At 41.0% G+C, this 18,193-nt stretch overlaps 1 protein-coding gene across 1 annotated transcript in view; it reads right to left on the bottom strand.

Moving 5' to 3' along the window:
* Positions 1–5,896: 5,896 nt before the first annotated feature.
* Positions 5,897–18,193, bottom strand: part of LOC306927936 (complexin-2) — a 17,092-nt gene continuing 4,795 nt past the window's right edge. The window contains exons 2-3 of the mRNA XM_079507824.1: positions 9,570–9,745; positions 5,897–6,188 (exon numbers count right to left, since the gene is read on the bottom strand). Of these exons, the coding sequence (XP_079363950.1) occupies positions 5,991–6,188; positions 9,570–9,745 (374 nt within the window). The 3' untranslated portion in view covers positions 5,897–5,990. The remainder of the gene's footprint in view (positions 6,189–9,569; positions 9,746–18,193) is intronic.

The raw sequence follows: 18,193 nt of genomic DNA, 5'->3' as shown, positions 1-18,193 counted from the left end.
ACGCACACACACACACACACAGACACAGTGTGGCGGAGAAAGATAATTAAACTAGTCATAATAATAATATTCATTGAAAACAAACTCAAAAGCTTTTAATAAACATTTTTTCTTTATTTGTGTAATGCATTTAATTTCCAAAAAGTATGATTAATTTCCATTGATGAGACAATTCTACAGTGATTGGGTTCCATAGAGTACATGCATTTAAACGAACAAAAATATCGTAAGAACTCATATTTTACATTCTCAATCTCTACTCTGCACCCTGAATTTGTTTTCACCCTGAATAACAAAATCCTCTCAATTCTGTTAAAAAATAAAAGATCCCCTTTTAAGAACATTTTAACCTTTCAACTTTATCGTTGTCGTGTAAGAAGCAGTAGCCCTGTGGTGGAATCATACAGCCGTTTTTTTGTTTAGATTCTTTGAGTTTGATCCCATAACCGTCTAAGCATATTCTAGTGCAAATATGATAAGAATTGGAATGTACGAAAGACTTCATCCATTAACATTTGCGTACACAGCTAACTGGTGCTGTATTGGACACACACACACACACACACACACACACACACACACACACACACACACACACACACACACACACACACACACACACACACACCTGGCAGGACATTAGCAGAGCATTTATAAAAATATCTGGCTACACGTAAAGGACAAAAAAGTGACAGCCTTTAGTCAAATAATAGTCATCTTCATCAGAACTGATCTACATTTTTGAATGACGATAAAATTGAAAGGTAGGTGTCATCACTTTTTATTCTAGAACTGTGATCAACATCGTCCTCATCGCCCCCTCTCAGGAATTTCCATTGCATCGTTGCAATTCATAAAATTACATTTAAGAAGTAAACATTTATAGCAAGTTTCTCCAACGCTGTCCGTACAATTTCTTTTGAGTTGCTATATTGTATATAAATATTTAGGAGAAATATCACCAAACCCAATGGAGACTGGAGAGGTTTTTTTTATTTTTGTTTTGTTGAAAATATCTGTTTCTTCCGCATTCAAAATATTACTGTGTTCCTGACAACAGAAACTACCCTGCTAATCTAGTCACGCAAGTCTTGACACTGGTCATTGTCCCATTGACTGCCAGCAAGGCACAACCTCAAGCATAAGATTAAGATGTTTTACAGGACACCCCCATCAATGTTTTACACATGCAACTATAATCATTCACCTCAAATTTAAACGAAACTCCTTCCTTCCAACCATACAGAACACAAAGCGATAAATAAATAATTCACTACAATTGTATCACCTAATGGGGTTACATACAAGAAAGCCACAGGAACTTCTATTTTAGGTTTAGGTCTAAATATGTCTCCACATTATTTTCCATAATATTTCATGCAAACCAGGATGGATAGAAACAACACATCACATACAAACAGACGTGATAGTCACGATGAAATGGTAATAGCCCTTTGCAAAGGCATTTCACATGCTGTGAAGCCTTGAGAAGTGTTCCATAAAGTGTCTTATATACAGAGGATCTATGGCTGTAATTCCTGAACTACAATTACTCTAACACACTACAGGTGTTCTGGGTTAAGCATAGTCCCAACAATGTTTTCATGTCAATTGTTAATGCCATTGGAGATAAATACTCTGGGACCAGACGTAATCCAGGTAGCTTTTTGAGTGAGACTGGCCCGGCTCTTATGCCCTGTACAGTAGGTGCAGGGCAGAACAATGGAAAAGCAAAGGAAATAAGTTCCCCTCAACCAATGTCACAGTTGACTTAACAATAGTGTTGTATTATTGTACTGTACAGTACAGTACTAATACTATACTTACTGTCTGGGTGGACCTTTGCTTTGTTTCGATAATAAAATGTGCAATAGTACAGTTTTGACTGCCATGCATTGAGTTTTTAAATGATAACAAGCAAATCCACTTTCCACACTAGCAGTATAGCGTTACAGTATCAAAGTGTTATTACAGCGTAAGCCGTCTAGAAAAGGGTCTGTGTGTCTGTCTGGAGCTATTCTCGCAAACCACATGACCAATTTTTGTGCACACACTTTTAGTGTTCTATGTGGAGTGTGAATAGTTTGGAGTGGGTGCATTGTGTTAAAATAAAACGCTCGACGGGCCAATCTCATGATGGAGACAAATTTGTTTAAATAAAATTACATCTATCTTATAAAATAGCACACATTTTAAAATTGCACATCCCCCAGTCTTTTGTTTTTCAAAAGCTTTCAAGTTAAGTGCTCTTCTATTCAGACTTGCACCACAATAAGCTTAATAAGATCCATATCAAATTCAGTATTTCGGAGTTTCACCAATATATACGTATACTATACAACCTCATTCAGACAGCAAGTCTAACACCCAAAGGCTATGGTTGTGGTCACTACCTGAACAATCTTTCTGGATGCAATGTGCAGATTCTGTTGCCGGGAAACAAACACAGAAACAGGGTTATTTGTATTTTGTTGTTGTTGTTGTTTTGTAGTTTGGCATTTGGTGTATTCTCTTTACCCCAAATTTGCATGCTTGTGATTTGAAAGGGAATGTGTTAAGTTTCTTTTTTTTTCCTTTTTTTATAAGAGATGGCATAAGCCAAATCTTTGCTTCATAGTACGACACTTGTCAGACGAATGTCAGTTATTTTCGTCAAGCGACACAGTCGTGTGATAGAGTACAAATTAACGTCTATAGAGGAACCCCACCCCGCCCCCTAGCTTGAGTTTGTGCACAGACTATTTCAAAGACACATTTTACATATAGTTTAAACAAGGATTATACCGTATGGATAAACAGCATGGTCTTATACCACCGACACATAGAAACACACGCACGCACGCACACACGCATGCACGCACGCACGCACGCACACACACAAACACTAACACACACACATATATAAACAAACAAACAAACAAACACGTACATTTAACATACAGTACACATGTAGTACATTGAGACATTTATAACAATGGCTTGGTCATACATTTTCTATATAGTTTTTTTACACACACATGGAGAGGATTTACAAACAGATATGTTATTTTTTGTTTTAAACAGAGGGGGAAAAAAGTTACAAATTAGGTTTAAATGGTCAAATAAATAATTTTGAATAAGTTTGGGTAATTATTGCAATCTAAACAGTATGGCTTTGTCTAGTGAGAAATCCTATGTGAGCTAAGAAGAAAATGAAGATGAAAAAAGAGCATTTCCTGGCTTATAATGAAGACCTCTAATTGTCAAGGTATTATATGTTGTACACTGTAAACATATGTTTATATTATTACAGGTCGTACAGCTAACCATAGTATCATTATTTCTCATTAGTCATTACTCTGGATGATAACCAACATGCTTTATTGATAACTGCCCATTTAGTTAAAAGTAAGATACTTTTAACTCATTTACAGTACATACATATTTCATTGTCAATTTGAAATATATGTAGATTTTTTGCTTTAATATGTGGTTTGTTGGTCTTTCATACTGTATAAACTATAAAGTTATGGTCACAACGAACTTTGATTCTGCACTATGCTGCTGATTATTATTTATTTAGTTATTTATTTGGAAATCCGGAAATGGAAACAAACCACTCTGTTCCCATTGAAAAGCATTAGCAGAATCCGCAGCATAGGTAGAATCAAAGTGTGACTGTACCCTAAGGTACAGGTTTTTTTTTTTTTTTTACTAAATCCACAAATATCACCCTCATAAGTCAAATTCCAGTTCGGTGTGACTGTACCCTAACCAAATAATTCTGCCCTTGTGGATGTAGAACACAAAACCAAATTGTGCGTACTTATTCTATGTGGCATAATTTCTGCAGAGATGGAAAAAATACTATAGTAGGGGCTCTCCAATATGTCAATAGTCATGAAAATAACGGTAATGGATCGCACACACCAAGACCGCATTTCAATAATTTATTCTTGCATGTTGGACAGGATGCGCACCTTAAGTCAGAGCGCAGTGGTCACATGAAGAGTTCCTGTCCAACACGCAAGAATACATTATTGAAATGCAGTCTTGGTGTGTGCCACCCATTACCGTTATTTATATGATATGATTTGAACGGGTAGCGCACCTTAAGTCAGAGCGCGGTGGTCACATGAAGAGTAAACTTTAATCTAGTTAAATGTTTATTATTTCATATCAGGTTTTCTTGAGTGTAAAATGTCCTCTCCCTATCAGTGGCACATTCATGTAACCCTTTATGAATTACTAAAGTACACATGCAGTTGGATGTCATTTGCCAATCAGCATTTACATGTAAAATAATGAATTAGGAGGGGGACAAAAGACATGAAATATGAATGAATACATACGTTTACAGCAGCTACAGTACAGCTCAACTTGTCAAGTGCTTTGTGAGTAACCCAGTTGTGTCTTACGTTGGATGTTGGGACAGTAAATGACATCATATTGTATCGGCTACCTCACTGCTTTGCAGTGGTAAATGCATTGATTTGATTGTCTATGGGGAGCACACTAACTAACAAACAACACACTATGATTGACCCCTAATCTGAGATATGTGTACATTTGCGTACACAAGTCTACTTATCCTCACAAAACGTTCCCCAAACTATCCCTAGGATCACACCTTGTTTATTGACAAAAGTTCATGCTTACTCTACATATTCAGATCTCACACTTGTACAGTAAGTCACTCTAGATAAGTGTCTGCTATATGCCTAAATTGTAAACTTCTAATCAACACAAATAGGATCTATTTTGTCAACTGATATTCTAATAAAAGTCCCACCCCCCCCTCAAAATGGCAGTCTATCCAGCTGATATTCATTGTCGCTTTTTCACAAGGGTCAGAAGTTGAGGTGAGTGCACTAGAGGACATTTAAAGGGAAATGTAACCTTTTGCTTCATGGTTAATCTTAATGTTATTACAGCTTCAAGAGCAGTAAACCCAGCCTATGCCTACAGGTATGAGTAAAACATAATGCCACCTTTTTTTCCAAAAGTGTCATATTCACCAAAAAAAAAGAAAAATAAAAAAAAGTGGAATGCTATCAGTAACAGTTAACACCTGTATGACTTCAATGACACCCTCATTTACAATTCCTCAACTAGAGGATATGATATGAAGGCACATGTCCTAGAAACTTAACAGCTGATTTATAATTAAAAAAGACATACATCAGTCTCATGTGTACTATAAAAGTAGAAAATAGCAAGTGAAATTAAAGAAGAAGAAGAAGAAGAAGAATTTAACAACTTTTCCTTTTAAAAACTACAGAAGCAGGGGGATACACACATTGAGCACACACACTGGCCGTAGTTCACAGAATACTGCTCCATTGGTCACCATTTTGTCAAACCTGCCTGGCCACACAGGTATTGACCAATCAATAAAAAATGTTGCACCCTGATGACTGTGTTGCGATTGCCACATTTTGGAATGTTTCAGCGTAAAATAATACTTTAAAAAAGAGAATCATTACAAACAGTCTAGGTGGCAGAATGGGACAGCCATCGTTAAAAAAGAAAAGAGAAAAAGGAGAAGGTTGTAAGAAGGACAGAAATGTATAGGTTAGGTACAAATAATAATAATAATAATAATAATAATAATAATAAATAAATTATAATAATATAGCAAAAAGCTTTCTAGAAAGGCAGTGAATTAGCCTCTATCAGTTTGGCAAGGACACCTTCACAAGTCTATTTCTCCTCGCAAAACGAATCCACAAATAACCCCTTTTAAACCCCTCAAACTTGAATTAAAACCCTGTCCAAACTCCCAGAAATTCTTTCCAACTCCCCCAACCCCACACGGACACATGCAATACTTGACAGTTAATGAAACCCTTAAACCCCCTTTTGCTAAACCCTTAGTCTCAAAACAAAGTCCCTCTCCTCCCCTCCCTTTCACCCTCAGAGCCAGGAGGCCCAGGTCAGACTGACCTACAGTATTAGGCCCTGGATTTGGGGTTCAGTTGTTTTCATGTGTGTTTAGTTTTTCTTTCCTTTTACTTCTTGAACATGTCCTGTAGCGGTCCCGGGAGGAACTTGAGGACAGTGTCCAGGATGCTTTCCTCGTCATCGTCATCTTCATCTCCACAGCCTGCCGGGATGGCCTTCTTGGGACGTGTCAGCGAGCCCTCGCACGCCTGCTCCATGGCCGCCTTCTCCTCTGCCTCCTTTTCCTCCTTCTTCTTCAGCCCATACTGAATGGAGAGAAGGGAGGGCACAGGTGGTGTGGTGAAAGACAAGGTTAGAAACTTTCAGCCCATCATTATTGGCACTGCAGTCGGTCCACATCGCTGTCATGCCAATAATAGTCTTGTGTGGCCATATTGCTGCCTCCTGCAATTTTCCGTCATACTTTTGTCTGCACGAGACTGTGTTTTTGACTTATTTTACAATTTTACTTACTATTATTTTTCTGTGGTTCAAAAATCACAAAGTGATCGATTTATTTGTGGAGAGGGCCTGAGCAATTTGGCGCCCTAGGAAAATTGTGTCCTTGCAGTATTGCAATAATATATTGTAGTTTAGTTTTACTCAACTACATTTATTTGAAAACTTGAGTTACTAGTTACTTGCAGATTTTGATTATTATTACCACACATACACTAAACAACTTCAGTTCAGTCACATAACTCACAAATAGATTTAACCAATATTTATTAGAGAATGAGGATACAAGTGTGCATATAATATTATGCATATACATTTTTCTCCCTGCTCGGCACAATCAAACACCATCATTAAACATAGTAGTAGCACGGTGGCACAGTCGGTAGTGCTGTCGCCTCACAGCTAGAAGGTCCTGGGTTCGATTCCCGCTGGGGACGCTGTGGGCGTGTTCCCTCCTCCGCCAAGGAGGGAACTCCTCCGCGTCATCAGTGCCCCCGAGGCGGGGTTGGCGAAAGGGCCTTTCTGTGTTGAGTTTGCATGTTCTCCCCGTGTCCCCTAGGGTAGGTACCCTCACCTGGCCAGCCGGGGCGCCTGATGGAGGGGAAAGGAACTGTTCGGAATAACGTGTTCCTTCCACGTGCTATGTCCAGCCAGGGAAATTCCCCCCTGTCAGGTGAAAAGAAGCAGCTTGGCCAGGGAAATTCCCCCCTGTCAGGTGAAAAGAAGCAGCTTGGACTCCTCATGCATGGAAGGAGGCATGAGGTCAGTCCGCTGCCCCCCAGCGGACTGACCAGGTTGGCAGAGGAAGTGTAGCGCCCATGATTACATAAGATAATTGGCACTGGGTGAAAAAACTGTGTTGCAAAATGGTGGGATAAAAAAAAAGCAGGGAGATAGATATACAACAACAACCCCCCATGAGGAACATAAATAACAGAGCCCCCCAGAGCAAACATCACGGAACAACCAGGAACCATAGCAGAAGGAACGCAGGAAGAGCATGCAGTCTAGTGAGCTTAAGTAGCCCGCCCAATTGGTCAGCTGACTGCCACATCAGCGAATGACATGTGGGTCTTGTCTTGCACACACTGAATACACCCACATAGTAAAGCAGCATATTAACCCCTTGGCCCTTTCTGAAACCAGTCCCTTGACTTGAAGTGCTCTCGGGAGGTTCCCTCGTCAGGAAGTTCCCCTCCAGCTGAATCAAGTTCCCTTGATTAGGGTGCATGGGTATAAAAAACTGTTTGGAAATACACTCGCCCTCCTTGTGCAGAAACAGGAAACAGACACCATTCGTTGCCATGGTTACCATCGTGCAATTGTGTTACCTGTTATTTTGTTTGTACAGTTATATTGCATATATTGCATCGTGTATGTTTTATGTGACATGTGGATTTCATTAATATGGAAAAAGGAAATACAGCGTGACTGACAAAAATGACATGTCATATACATCCATGGTGTTTATAAATCATTGTGTTAAAAGTTGTTTTGTTTGTGTTGTTTCATTTATAGTTTTTTCACGGTGGGGTAAATAAAGAGCCCTTGTGAACATCAGTTGGAGCATTGTCTATTCTGCATCAGATGAAGATTGTTTAGGAGGAGTTTATTTATCATTTATTTGTGGTGGTTCTTACATTTGTAGGTCGCGGTTTCCATGCGGACAGAGAGCAGGGCTGCACAAGGCAATCGAGTCTAGATCGGCACAGACTCGCTCTTGAGGGCTTTATAAGCCACTTCCACTCAAGGCTGCTTGGTTTCGGACGACACTTAATATGGCGCAGCCTCGCGTGAACGCGCATATCGAGGGCAAGTGTGTAGAGCGAGTGGCGAGGAGCTGGTTTCAGAAAGGGGGCTTGAGTATATGTATGCGCCCTTGAGCACGGCATGAAACCTCTCCAGTATATCTGACTGAACTAACTCTGCAAGCTACGTATCATTCCTATATTTCTATATTGCAGTATTGATACTTTAACTTAAGTAAAAAGTGAGTAGGCCTACTTTTCCCGATAGGCCTATCTCACAGCCCTTCCCCGCCCCCTTTTCTGAGCTAATGGTGTTGACGTGACGTCACTCCATAGACATTACATGTTAAAATACCTACATTCAGAAGCCATAAACAACGCTGTTTCTGAAGGTAAACTTGATTCTATTTGTGTTAGCTGTCTTACCATCTTGTTTTCTTCATAATAATATTGGTCTTTTACATTTTAACATTTGGAAACGGCCTTAAATGGTGCAGAGAAAGCAGGTAGGGATGTAGCTCTGGTCCATAGCCTTACTCATGGACCAGAGCTACATCCCTACCTGCTTTCTGGAAAGGGGGCGTGGAATGGCTGTGAGATAGGCCTATTCCCACCACTGCCTACTTGTAAGTACGTGTCCACTCGACTATGCTATGCAGTTGACAGCTAAGCTAGTGGGGGGAGCGGTTAGGGGTGGGGGGTGATTATGAAAGCGATTAGGGGTGGAGACAACTACGTACCTATATTGTCACACCCATTCCTGGGGCTCAGAGGTGCTAAAATCTTTGAAATCTTTTCAGGGCAATTTCTCTACTTTGGGTTTTCTGGTTCAACAAGTTTCAAAGGGTCATATCCTTTTCAAATATTTTCCAATTTCAATGAACAATACATCATATGAAAGCTTACATTCTGTAGTTTCATAATGTGTAAAAAGCAGAAAAATGACCATGGCCCCATTGTGTCCTAAAGCACTGTACTTGTTTTTTCTGGGCACCCCCCTCACCCCATGGCACCCTAGGCGGCTGCGTGCTCTGCCTGTAGGAAGGGCCGGCCTTGGGAGATTACCTTGTTGAACAAAACTTGTTAATGTTTCATTGGATTGGGTAGGGAGCTGGGTAGGCCTTCAAGTAAGTAAGGAGGTTGGAGAGCCTTATAGTCGTTATCAGCCGAGAACACAGAAATCTATCCTATGCGCGCGGCTAGACGCCTGAGAGATGGATGGCTGTGGTGGAGTGCAACATCTCAGCTCCCAGGACCCAGTACTTATCGCATGAAATGCCACACCCAAGTCGTGCTACTCATGCGCTGAGTTGGTAATGCCCGGGATCAAACCCGCAAGGCCTTGTGGTCCTGAAACGCCAGACACGGATACCGGTGGCCTACAAAAATGCCTAATTCCTTTAGGACTCATATTCATGCCAAAAAGGACGCCTTCCTTACCTTGTCCCTGATGCCCTGCCGTACTATTTCCCTCTCTGCCTCCATGCGGGTGTGCTTGGACTTCCTTTCATCCTCCTGCTGTCTCAGTGCCTCCTGTCTGTCCTCCTCCTTCTTGGCTGCATCTGGGTCCTTCTCCTCCTCTCCACCCAGCATCTTACCCATGTCTTTGGTGGCCCCTAGAAGCAGATTTTACACACAGGTTTACTGTAGCTGTTATGTTTTATTGTATCACTTGTTGAAGTACTGCTGTGCAGAAAACAAATACAAATAAAAAGGGACATAGGTTAAAACATTTTTACTTTAGGGGTAGCTTTATTTTGAAAAGTGTTGATGTGCTTATTTAAGGGTGCAGGGGGGAAAAAAAGTGAATTTGTTTTTTAAGTGGGTAAAACACATTTTTAGGTAGCAGGGAAAGTAGGTACAAGTAGGAAAAATAGGTACTCCTTAATATTATCTTCATATTACTCAAGGATATATAAAGATACAAATAGCCTATGTTATTAGGATTAACCAAACAATATAAAGGGGTAAAAAAGGAGAGTAGGTGTTCCATTTCTTTTCTTCTTGAGATTGTGAATGTTCAGAAAGCAGTGATGAAGACAGTGATGGGGGGGAGGCACAAGAAGACGTTCAATCCTTGGTCAGTATAGGTGTGCCGGAGGCGGATTTCTTAACAGCTTGACCATTGGCAGACAGATACATTCCAAGTGGTGTTGAGGATTACCGGTATGTGAAAGCAGGGTTTCCTTAAGATTATCAAGGCATGTAAGTAAGCAAAAGTAGAAGAGCCAAATTGGAAAGGCCTCAAAATAACAGCTAGTCTACTTCCGTTCGGTATTGGCCATCTGTCTACTCTACCTAACCTGGCCTCACCACCTCAATGTCCAGGGTCTGAATTAATCATCACAGTGGTCACATGAATAAAAAAGTGGGGATAAAACAAACAAATAACAGACAAATAAAATAAGATTGTTGGGTGCACATTGATAGATTAACTTACAAAACTGGTAGCATTTAAATTTTGTCCAGATCTAACAATTATATTTTACACTTTTGTTATATATGTTAATATGTAATACATCTCTTGTTTTTTTTCCGTATCTTTTTCAGTAGGCCTATATGAAATTAGAGTTTATTATTATGATTATTTTGTGGACTGACGTGTCCCAACTTAAGGTTGGTTAAGAAACAGAAACTGGACTGGGGCAACGGAACCTGAAAGAGACCCTCTTTGCATGCCTGGCCCAAGGCTGCTCAGTGATTAACCCATTTTGGGCGGGAACCCCTTTTGGTGTTAGCATTATGTTATGCTTTAGCTATTGAAAAAAAAGCAGATCTAGGTATGCTATTTTTGAAAAAAAGAACCACTGACATAGAAACATAGCTGTTTCAGAAAACTGTCATTTTCAAACAGACATTTTTAGAATCTGATCTCAGGTCAAAATGGGTTAAATAAGCCTGTACGTACAGTATGTGTATTTGGCAGCAGGTGTGTCAATAAGAGCGCAATGTGAGTAACTATTACCTCTTGCAGCATCTGTGACTGGAATACTTTAAGTCTCTAGACCTCTGGATGCTCTCTGGTGAAAGGCTACCCTCTGCCCTATTGATATTGATGTTGTTAGCACTGTTCAATCAATAGTAAATACAGGACCACCTGAGAGGATGTGTATTATGTATCCTCCTGTAACTTGATAGTATGGATTAATTCCCTGGGCATGTATTGGTAGTAGCAGTGATAGTGGTGGTGGTAGTAGTAGTATTAGTTGTATTATGCAGTAGTAGTATCAGCAGCAGTATGGTAGTAGTAGTAATAGTAAAGACTGCATCTTTCTCTTTTTACCCATTGAGACAGAGAACGCATCTGTGACACTTTAGCTTTTTAACCACTTTAACCATTATTTTGGCTATTCATAAATAGCTGATATCTGTATATCAGCTATTTATGAATAGCCAAAATGTATGAATAGCCAAAATTTAAAATTGTAGATCTGCTATTTTTTTTAATCTTGTGTGAAGATCTTTGAATATATATTTTTTACATTTTGAACTTAAATGTTTGCTTCTGGGGGTCCCTGGAAGAATATATTTTGTGATGCGGGCGGGGGCCAAATCAAACTATAATTGTCTGTCTGTCTGTCTGTCTGTCTGTCTGTCTGTCTGTCTGAATGTCTGAAACACTGTCGTAGCTCCTCACTGGCTGCACCAATCGCTCCGACTTTTCACACAGGCATTGACCATAATATTATGGAGGTCTTAACGAAGCCCTTTTCCCCCATTTAACAAATTATAAATTAATAATTACTTTACGACACCTGCACACAGCCACTGTTCTCGGTGTAACCCCACTGTCATGCTTCCTCTGCTACCGCTGCACCACAACAAACAGTGGCCTATACAATTTGGCGCCTGGCCCAGTGCCACCACTGCCGACACATTGGGACGCACTCGCCACTCAGTGGAATGGACTGTTAACATTCCACCACGGTGAACACGCTCGGGTTCATTTGGTTACATTCCCAACGTCAAATTACTGTGTACTTTTTATATCTGTTGGATATAATCGTATCATATATCGAGAATATACTCCACCACTAGGGAGGGGGAACACAGCTACAGCTCCTGCATGGAAACGAGTGAGCTGGCGCGACAGGACTTCTTTTCTTCTTCTTTTACAACCGACGCTGACCTGCGCGCGACCACAGTGAAACGACCGAAGCAACTGGAAACATGTATCTGCTTTGAACACACCTTCAGTCCCCAAGCCTGGCTTTAGCCACATGGATTCACTCTCGCTTCCTCCCCGATATCATAGCGACAACTTTGCAATGCTTGCACGTAACTCGATATCACTTCAAACGCGGGGGACAATGTTACAATGGCGGATAGCCTAAAAAACTATTCATGAAAAACAAAAACATCGCCTCGATTAACTGTCTCACGACGGGTTGCGCGCGTCATTCAAAATCCCTATAGGGTTGCGTAAACACCAGCAAACGCCTGCCAGTGTTGTCTGTACTGTGCACATGCTGTCCAGGGCGCTGCTGCCATGTCAAAACCAATTTGCGCGTGCCGTGTGTGCGTGCGTGCGTGTCTCAGCCACACAGAGACTTATTTATGCGAGTCCCAGGAATACACAGACGCCCCCCATGGAATTCTCCGCACACCACTTGCCTAATAATATTAACTTTGTGCCCTTCCCAAGCTCATCCGTTAACAATTCCCTCCCAAACAATAATGTGATCTATACATCGCATTACCCACACTGTATACCTAAACAGAAAACTGTTATGGGATTTAGAAGACATTTGTAGAATCAGCCTCAGGTCTAATAGCTGTTTCAGACGGGGAGCGAATGGCGCGCTTTGGTAATTCATTTTCAATGAGAGGCGGGCGATTATTTTGGACGTGCAGAGAAGTTGAGCGGCAGTGACGCAAGCGAGCGCGGTCCCGTGAAATTGCCACGCGTGTGCTCGTTTGTGCAGACTCCCACGGCCACAAGCGACTAGACCTGGATTGTGGTGAGTTTTTTTGTCCACGCTACGAGTCCCGTGCCCCTCATGAGCAGACGCGTCGCTGATCCAGGCGAGAATGCGTGTGTCACTCGCATCCCGTCTGAGGTGGCCTTTAATGGGTTAAATATCAGCAGGTCTGTAAACCACATGGGTGCAGCTGGCTATGGTGCTCTGCTGGGGATGCATAATTGCATATGGTGCTCCTAATTGCCCTGCAGGGTGGTGTGTGTGTCGTGTGTGTGTGGGGCAGCACACGTCAGGATGACAAATTAACACCCAGCGGGGGGGGGGGGGGTTGTGGGCTGGCTGGGGAGCGGGGGGAGGGGGTGGCAGGAAAAGAACCCCTGGTGAACTAGAGTTAAGGTCAGACTGTCCACCGGCACTACTGTACTATTGTGGTCGTTGCTTCACGCCACATGAAAACAAACATTTGCCATGCTGCTGGCACCATGTACACATTCACTCAGTCAATACTGTTTATTTTTTATTTTATTTTTTACAATACCATTGGTTCATCTTTTGCTTTGAAGCAGTGCATGTGTTAACTCATTCGATGATGACATAGCCTTTTCACGCCTCCAGGTCCCAAACGCCCTCTGCGGCGAGTTCGCCTTTTGACGCACCCATTACATAGCGATAATTCACTTCCTGGGTCTCGTTTCCGAGTGAAATGGCTTTCAAACTAAGAGCAAAGCTCTTAGTTTGATTCAGGAGTACCTTTTACAGACACCAGATGGGGGTGTCCACGGTCAATGAGTTAAGTTCAATTCATCTTTGGAGACCACATGAAATCAGAACAAAAAGAGGGAAGACTGATGATGACGGACAAAGAGCAAATCACGGTAAAATGTTGAGTGTTAATTTAACCACTTAAAGAGTTTAGATTTAAATGAACTCTACATTTACTGCTGTTACGAGTCCTTAGGGGCACATTCTGTCATTTAAAAATAAACTCTTGGTCCTTTGCCCAGCCGGATATATTCTAGAACATAGTTTTGTCTTTCTCCATCTTTATGTACTGTATCTGTCCTCATGTAGCCCAATCTAATCCAATTTAAACTATATTGAACCAGCGTTTACACTCAGGAAAACTGAATAAAATAAATAAATAATATTAAAGAGACCAAAACAAACAGTTTAAACACATTGGCTTTCAAAAACTGTCAATTATTTTGAATTAAAAGCCAAAGAGTATACACATGAGTTTTCAAACGGGATTTAAAAACAAGCTAGGTTGGAGACGTCTAAACTTGGGGGGGAAGGTTGTTTCACAATTTGGGGGCTAAAAACAATCCTGGTCTTCGGTCTTGTTTTTGGTACCACAAGAAGTGACTGGTCAGCAGACCTCAAAGACCTTGTGGGAGGTTAATCACAGCTCAGAAAACACCCTGCGAAGTACGAACCACAACACTCACGCTACTACGTACAAACAGCAAACCACAAGGCAATTCTCCATAAGCAACGTTAAAACAGAAAGCTCACGTCAACACATATTTGGTTATGTGTAAGCATTGTTCAATATACTGTATGCATCACTCTGCAACCCAATTTTAAAGGATGAAGGAAAGCAATGATCCAGCACCAGTAAGACTGAAGAAATGTTTTCAATTTGCGTTGTGAAATTTAAAGATTACACTGTGTGTAGGGTAGGGTGATTCAAGCCAGTTAGTTAGATAACTGCTAATTAATTTAGCTAACAGTCTGAAAACCCTTTCAATTACACAGGAAAGCCATGCAATTAGACTGTCTTGTTTTTATGAAATTGCCATGGAATTCAATTATTCCGAATACGAATTAGTTTGGAGCACTGTTATATTGGGACACCGCAATGTTACTATAGGACTAATAGTACTATTAAATATAAACATTGCACTGACATTGCCTTGGCATGACAAACTTTCTGTCTGTCTGACTGTCCATCTATCCAGTGGTGTAGTCTACCGTTATACGCTATAGAGCGTCACAGTCCCGCCCCCTACCCTGGACCAGGAAATGATTCTCCGTTCATTTTCCTCATAGACATTTCAGAAAGTATTTATTTAAAGACGTTTACGCCGCGGACAAAGCCAACTCGAGTCGTGACAAATCATGACAACAAACACAATTTTTTGGGCCGAACAAATAATTAGAAAGAAGAAAAAAACGGCAGGTTACAACACTTTTTTTGTTGTTTTTCTTCTTTGTAATTATTTGTTTGGTCCAAAATATTGTTTGTGTTGTCATGAGTTGTCACGACTCGAGTTGGCATTGTCCGCGGCGTCTTTAAATAAATACTTTTTGAAATGTCTATGGGAAAAATGCATTGGGATTCATTTCCTGGTCCATGGTAGGGGGCGGGACTGCGACGCTCTATAGTATGTCGTGCCAAAGAAAAATAGAAAAGCGTATATTGTCTGCTAATTATTTCATACAGCCATACAGCCTATAATAGGCTATATATAAAATAGAATGCATGTCGCGCAGGGACACTATTTAACTTAACATTGATTTTACAATACAAATTGGGGTCTCAGAGATAGAAATGCCATTAAATGGGGGTCCGTAGACTAATGCATACCAAACTGGGGGTCCTTGAAATTAAAATGGTTGAGAATCACTGCTAGAGCAGAGAAAGATCTCTCTCAAAGAAAAATCCCTTATGGGGGACTCTGGCTTTCTTTGACGTGAAAACGTTTTGGAACCAATGGTGTAAAAAGTACTCGCATCTCTTACTTAGTTACTTACACCACTGTCATATTCACAGCTTGTCATAGCAGCCCACACACAGGACTACAGATGAAGGCTTGTGTTAATGTGCCACTCATTGCCGCTGCAATCTCCAGAGTGTGACACTGTCTCCCCTTAGTAGACCGATGATGAGCCTCTTTACCCTTCAAATGCATCCTATACTGTATATCCTTCTCTCATCTTCCTTCTCTTCTCATCCGTCACCTCCCCTTCCTCCTCCTCCCTGTCCTTTCATTCTACATGCTTTGCCTGTCTTTCATTTCATTCCTTTTCATCTCCTCTCCTCTCAACAGTCCATTAAAGACTAGGGGCCTTATTTAAACAACCCATGGTGCATGGTCTGAAATGAATGGCGCAAGTGCCCTGGGGGCGTGCCCAATTCCACATTTTATTTTCTTGTTATAAGGTGCATATTCTGGACATAAAGTAAGGCAGAAGGCACAAAGGGGCTGTAATTTCATCTCTCACTTCTTCAAAGATGTATTTTTAAAGTGTAAGCCATTTAATGATCTTGAGTCAATAGTCATATTACACACACACACACACACACACACACACACACACACACACACACACACACACACACACACACACACACACACACACACACACACACACACACACACACACACACACACACACACACACACAATTTAAGGTAGCGTGGCTTGCACAATAGTACTTGTGCACAATGGAACTCTGTTCTTTTACAGGGCTTGCTCGTTCTCTCGTGTGTCATTTACAGGGCATGCAGATATTAAATGCATCACTAGATGGATTTCAGGGTCCAATTCCACCATTAGCTACATTAGCAATGATCTTTTTCACCACCAAGTTCCGCTTTGACTTAGCATCACAATGTGACGTGTTGTAGAGCTTTGTAGATCTGCTATTCTCACTATTTTTTTATTAAAATAATAATAATTTGACAAAAATAGAGACACCAGGGATAATATGGTTAGCATCAAGTAAGTAAGCCTTGCCATGGCCATGTGGCCCATTACGCATGAACATGTCTCAGGTTTCTGTTGAGTGAGGCGGCTTGATGTACATTACGAGTACATCCCTTGGACATGAGGCTAGTATGTTGAAGGGATTTACCCAAAATCCAACCCTGCCTCCCTTGCTAAGCACGGAGGCACACGTTTTTGGTATGACCCGGTCGGTGTTACCCCGACCTTTTTGATTGAATACTTTATTAGTCAGAAATGTCTCAATCTTGGGTGCCCACTGGCCTAGCTCATAACACACATAGGCTCTAATGCAGGTTTGAATCCAGATCCCGACGACCGTTGCTGCGTCTCACTCCCTGTCTCTTTCTCCCTGTTTCCTCTCTACCTCCCGTTCAATTATGATTAAATTGTTATATTATGATATTATGAAACATAAACATCAAACATATCAGACGATGTACATTTACCAAAAGGAAATGCACGTATATAATTCAGTCTGACAAGAAGTAGGGATAAAACTTATCCCCACCCCAGCAAATCCAACCCTGAATACGTCGGGATTGAATATGAATAAGCCCTAATTTTGGGGAACTCTACTGTATCTAATAATACAGTAATTTAATAGGAAGAGAGGGAGGACATGAAGAAGACGGAGGAGAGACAGAGGGGGATGACAAGAGGAAAATGAGGGTAAAGACATAAGGGAGGGGGCAGAGAAGGCATGGGCCATTAGGGCCTCAGGCAGACAAATGGACTGTACTGCTGAATCATTTGTTAAGGGTGGGGAGGTTTGAAGAATGGAACTCATTTGAATAATGGATGAGCATCACGGGCAAATAACAAGCATGTATGTAAAAAAAAGAAAAAAGGAAAGAAAGAAAGAAAAATGTTATAGCTATAATCAAAATGTCAGGGTCTGGGTCTGAAGTTTGCAAGAAAACATGGAAGTGGCTGGAGGGAAATGCCAACACGCACGCACGCACGCACGCACGCACGCACGCACGCACCCTATTTTCTACAGTCTATGGCACGCAGCCACGCACGCACGCATACACACACAGACACATCTTTTCTGTGTTTGTCTTTTGTTTTTCTCCTTTAGTTTGACAGCTTAGGAAGGAGAGTACTAGGACTACTATCTGTACCGAGTTAGTCTCTCAGTCTACTGTTGACTGTAAACAGAGCTGCTACCTTTAAACACATCTTAAATATGCTTTTGTGTATACTATTTATTACTATACTATATTTAGTTGTTATTCGTCATGTCATGTCTATGAATTGGTTGCATAGGGCCTAAATGGAAACGTACTATGTTGCTGTTTTACATTTCTACCTAATAAACTATTCAATCAATCAATCAATCAATAGTCTTGATGCTGCTATTTGTTGCCTAGTGCCTGCAAAAGAGTGCTGCTATTTGTTTAAAAAA

The sequence above is a fragment of the Electrona antarctica genome (assembly GCF_951216825.1).
Source record: "Electrona antarctica genome assembly, chromosome: 1".
NCBI lineage: Eukaryota > Metazoa > Chordata > Actinopteri > Myctophiformes > Myctophidae > Electrona > Electrona antarctica.
Note: the sequence above shows the minus strand (reverse complement) of the source record. Positions and strands in the feature narration are given on the sequence as shown.